At 37.0% G+C, this 5,168-nt stretch overlaps 2 protein-coding genes across 3 annotated transcripts in view; one reads left to right on the top strand and one right to left on the bottom strand.

Moving 5' to 3' along the window:
* The window catches only part of gtf3c3 (general transcription factor IIIC, polypeptide 3), a 26,529-nt gene extending 24,196 nt beyond the window's left edge, over positions 1-2,333 (bottom strand). Inside the window, exon 1 of the mRNA XM_008430591.2 lies at positions 2,065-2,333. Coding sequence (XP_008428813.1) covers positions 2,065-2,157 — 93 coding nt within the window. The 5' untranslated portion in view covers positions 2,158-2,333. The remainder of the gene's footprint in view (positions 1-2,064) is intronic.
* Positions 2,334-2,960: 627 nt separating this feature from the next.
* The window catches only part of donson (DNA replication fork stabilization factor DONSON), a 10,343-nt gene continuing 8,135 nt past the window's right edge, over positions 2,961-5,168 (top strand). For both annotated transcript variants that reach the window (XM_008430581.1, XM_017308559.1), the window contains exons 1-3: positions 2,961-3,412; positions 4,345-4,413; positions 4,515-4,715. In XM_008430581.1, the coding sequence (XP_008428803.1) occupies positions 3,071-3,412; positions 4,345-4,413; positions 4,515-4,715 (612 nt within the window). In that variant the 5' untranslated portion in view covers positions 2,961-3,070. The remainder of the gene's footprint in view (positions 3,413-4,344; positions 4,414-4,514; positions 4,716-5,168) is intronic.

Here is a 5,168-nt window from a genome sequence, read left to right as displayed (position 1 = left end):
AAAAAATGGGTTAATGAAAAAGCTAAATTATTTATTTAACAAATTATTTATTTATTTCACTCATTTTCTTCATTTTTTGATTTATTTTACTCATTTTTTATTTATTTCACCCATTTATTTATTTATTTAATTTTGGCTGAAATGGCTCTCCATATGCCATTTCTCTATTTTCAGTTAAATCTTAGAATTTAGATTATTTAGTTAAATTTGCTTTGCTTTCTACTTGATTTATAATTTGAATTTTTGTTTAATTTTAGTTATTAACTAAGTTTTTGGCTAGTAATTCACTCAGTTAATTAATTACAGTTTGGGACATGTGTCTTTCACAGTATAAATACGTAGGTTTTATGTTGCTCATTATGCACATGGGTGGTTAATACTAGAGGAATAAAATGTTAAACTTCTTTGCTCGTTTTCCTCTAGTCTCCCGACTCCAGAGTTCCGCATGTAGAGTGGAAACCACGCAGGGAACAATCTGTCGCCATTCAACTTCAGACATATCTACAGTTTTATTCAGACAATTAAATGCATAGAGAAAACAGATCAGCATCACACTCAAATCATCAAGAAGTCCAAACCATAAAACAGACATTAATTACCTGAGAAAAGTCAAAAAATGAACAAAATGCAAAGGCAGGAGAAAAACAAAGGTGCCTTTGGGAACTGACCGTGCGGCTGCAAAACGAAGCAATTCGGCTTGCTGATGTGACCTTTATTAAGAGGTGTATTCCTAATTTTAATATATGTATTGAAGGTGTGTCCTCTCCTTCCAAACCTCTAAGCAGTTTCAAATTACTTGAATAGGATGGGAAACCTATTCAAAAACCAAAGAGAAAGCGAGAGCAAAGGTCCCTCTCAAAACAGGATGTTCTAATGCCAGTTACATCTGGAGTCTTTTCCCAGTTTCCTCCCTTTCTATACTTTTGAACAAAGACCCTAGTTGCCAGAAAGAGATTTATTTTTCACCTAGACCTTACTCGTTTTCCTGCCTGAGCGATTCCATAATATCCCAAATACTAGTTTTGTTTTCTCAAGATTTTTGTTTTTCTGACCTCATAGAAAACACCAAAGAATTTGACCTAGTACGTAAACAGACAGAAGTTCTCTCTCCCATCCTGCTTTTCCCCATTCCTTTTGTTTTTGTGAAATGCCTAGCACACCACATCCGTTTCCTCTGATAGGAGAAGACCTTCTATAGTGAAGGCCCTTTTTCAAAACCGTTTGTGATTTTATGTAAGTTAAGAAAATCTGTCGTTATTTTAAATTGATTCATTATCCAAATCTACCTAAATTAAAATCTACTCAAAATATTCATGCTCTAATATTTCACATGCACCAAGGTTAACTGTTGCTAAAATTAATATAATCAAACTTATGGCCTCAACTGCATATACTGAAATTTAAAAACTAGTAAATTTTAGATGTATTTTCCTAACAGTGGTCATATGGTTTTTTTACCAGTTAGTCACTTCAGTCAGTCCTCAGTTTACCAATCAGTCAATCAGAGAACAGATGCAGGAATCAGAGCAGAAGCAGCAGAATCCTGTAACTTGTTTGCCTGAATATGGAATAAAGCAACAAAGAACTGCATTTTTGACTCTTTTTTTAATCTTTTTGAAACTGTGTAGGCTAGAAACCCACAGTGCATCAGGTGACTATTTGAGTTGAATTCACCTTTTGTTTTGATCACTTTGCTTTTTTGGGGTTTTTTTTGTGGATTTGAGTTTTGGACAAATAGTCACAACAGATGGTATAGGTTGCAATTGCACTTTATTAGACCACACGTCCTTCTTCCACTTAACTTTCCACTGATATGCTTGGTCAAAGCACTGAACAATGTTGGACAGCTGTTAAGTCAGCAACCATCTACCTTCGGGTGTTTTATTGGTCTTATAGAATATTCTAATTTTCTGACTTTTTATCAAAAGTAAGCATTAAAATGACCAACGGTTGAAATAGATCTATTTTAAGTGATAAATTTAAGTGACCAAAAATAAATGCTCTGATGTGATTTGTCTTTTTAATATTCATTTACATCTAAAACTGGCGCTGTATGAGTTGTACCTCCGCTTTCCGCTCGTCTCTCCGTCTGTCAAACTCTTCGAAGGTTATTCTACCTTCCAGGTAGTCGATTAGTTCTGCGCTGAATCCCGACATATTCGCTCAGGTTCGAAGATGAGCTTTATCAGATCACCTGCATTCCTGGACTGAAGTTGTATGGAGTACAACAGACGCTACATTCATTCTTCTTCTTTTCTATTACGGCGGATCGCAGAGGCTACAGACATGTTTCACCAGGAAGTTCTTGTTCTTTGTTCCTTCTTATTTTTATGGCGGTTGGCAAGAAACGTATTGACGTGCATTACCGCCATCTACTGGAGTGGAGTGTGGACCGGGATGCTATTTATTATATTAATTACCCCACCCAAAAAAATATATATCCTATCAATGTCGTCTTCTTGAGGAATTTCCGTAAAGAACAAAAATATTCAGAAGTAGAAATTTTGTCAAAAAATTACTTGTATATTTAACTGTAATTTATTATCTTGTAATCTACAAACTAATTATCTTCTCTCAACAGAATATTTGGAACAGAACAACAAAACATGTTTTATTGTGTCATCTTGAAAACAAAAATCACATTTTCCTGTTGAATATTTTCCCATTTTATATAAAGCACTATTTAACCCTGCATGGCCATAATGCAATCTGTTCTCATTACACCAACTTTTCTTTGAATACTATAAAGTCACCTCCTAGTTCTATCTTCTTCCCGCTGTTTCTGCCATCTCTCCTTAATCTTGTTTAAGTAATTTCCTAGATATTTATATCTGTCATATCTAGTGTATTTATTGAATTTCTCTGCTGTTCGTTCGATTTCCTATACTCCAGCCCAGCAGGTGGCGGTAATTCATTTTTTACAATAGTTGCAAAACGTAAACAACATCAAGAGAAAAAGAAAAAGACGACGGGAGTTTGCGCAGTGCGGAAGGCGCGTCAAATAAACAGCGTGGTGATTTTGAATTTGAATTATTTTGTTACATTTCTACTGAAACTTTTGTCCTCCTGCATGGCTCAGCAGGGCGACTCCTGGTCCAGCTGTAAGCGGCCTGCTGAGGTCGTTCGGCTGAGGAGAAAAAGAGCCCGTAATGTCGTTGAGAGTCCCGGAGCGAGCGGCTCTTCTCCGGCTTCTGGCTCTTCCTCAGCAGCTCCCAGCTTCCATAGCCGGTCCACAAGCAAAGGAAAACGCAGGAATCCTTTTTTGACTTGGGACAACACTGTCAGTCGTCCGAAGAACGTTTTAGTTGAAGACGGGGACGGTGAAGATGTGGGTACTTTTATAAAACTAATGTCCGCGGAGAAGACATCAGGGGACCGCAGAAGTGGTCCACCAGAAGACAGCTCGGCGGAGGTAGGATCAGTAATTCGCCCACAAACCAGTTTTATATCTGCTTCGCAAAACTCATTGTTCCAACATGTCTGCCAAATAAACATGTTTCCTACTGATTATTCTTACAACATAAAGCCTTTAATCAGGCCACTGTGTTGTTAAGCGCTTTGAATTACAGCCATGACGAAATTCACCTAAGGCTTGGAAATAAATCAATAACAATACACTAAAGCTATATTTATAAATATAAAATAAGCTATTGCCTTATGTCAATTATCAGCCAACTGATTTATCTGTGCCGATTTTCTTAATGTTGGGAGATCGGTGATCAGCTGATGCTGTCCACCTCATCAAAGGTCTAAAAATCAACTACTGTCATCTTTTGTTCTCTCATAAGAGAGATGTAAGATACATTTTAATAACGCTGTTGCAGCTTGTTTTCCGTTCTTTTTGTCGTATAGCGGAAGTTGTCCTATCAAAATAAAAGCATGAAATCAGAAACCGGAAGTCAACCACATATTAGACGAATAAAACGAAGTGAAGACAATAAGAGTTAAAAAGGTGACACAACAAATAAGGAACTTAATTTGGGATTACTTGCAACTTATTTTAAACAAATGTTAAAATTTTCTAGGTCGAATTCCCCTGCTTGATTAACAAAAAATAAACAAGAAGTCAAAGAACAACCGCTTAATCCTTATACACCAAAGGCTATGAGATTGTTGAAATTTAGAACCTATGCTATCAAGAATTTTACAAAGATAGTTTTTTTTTCAACAACAGACTATTTTTTTGTTGAAAATTAGTTTTGGCAACAAAATTAGAAAAACTAGTTTTGTTGCTCAGGGCTGAATTGCAAGAGCAATAAAAAAGAGTAAAACATTAAAGGTACTGCAGGGATCAAACAGAACAAAAACATGCTGATGAAAAAAGTTGCATGCATTTTGTTGTAGAAATCTCTGTCTGAAGACGACCCTCTGTTGGAAACAGAGGAGCAACATACTGACAATCTGCTGCTCAAGGTGGGCTTTTTCTGTTATATTAACACAAGCAGATATATAGCATCAGAATGTTAGTCTGGAGCCTTAAATGTGCTCACATGTCCTCACTGTTTTTCCATTAGAACCCACTGGCCTTTGCACCCGTCTCCATAGCCCCTGTTAGCTGTGCGGAGTATCCAGCTGACTGGAGCTTGAAAACTCGGGTCATCTTCACCTCTCCAGTCTCCATGTCGTGGACAGGGCAACCGAAAGCCCAGGAAGAAGCTCTGGGGCTCAGCAACAGCTGCAGAGCTAAGTTTACCATGCTCCCGCACAATCTGCAGGTAGTTCAATCAATCAATCAATCAAATTTTATTTGTATAGCACATTTCAGCAGCAAGGCATTTCAAAGTGCTTTACATAATTAAAATAAAAATAGAAACAAAGAATGAGAGAGATTTAGAAAAAGATTTAAAAAAAGATAAAAACATTATTAAAAGTAAAGATAAAAACATTAAAACATCGATCCACGTGAGGACTTGCCCTTATGGGGTCTCCTCGAACAGAGTTTTAGCAGAGCGACATCGTAGAAGGATTCTCAAACCTAACACTTTAAAACCCGCAATTTAGCCATAAGCAACAGGTGGGTTTCAAGTTGAGATTTAAAGGCACYCAGTGTTTCAGCTGTTTTACAGTTTTCTGGAAGTTTGTTCCAAATCTGTGGTGCGTAGAAGCTGAATGCTGCTTCTCCTCGTTTGGTTCTGGTTCTGGGGATGCAGAGCAGAACCAGAAGATCT

Source organism: Poecilia reticulata, linkage group LG2 (genome assembly GCF_000633615.1).
Source record: "Poecilia reticulata strain Guanapo linkage group LG2, Guppy_female_1.0+MT, whole genome shotgun sequence".
NCBI lineage: Eukaryota > Metazoa > Chordata > Actinopteri > Cyprinodontiformes > Poeciliidae > Poecilia > Poecilia reticulata.
Note: the sequence above shows the minus strand (reverse complement) of the source record. Positions and strands in the feature narration are given on the sequence as shown.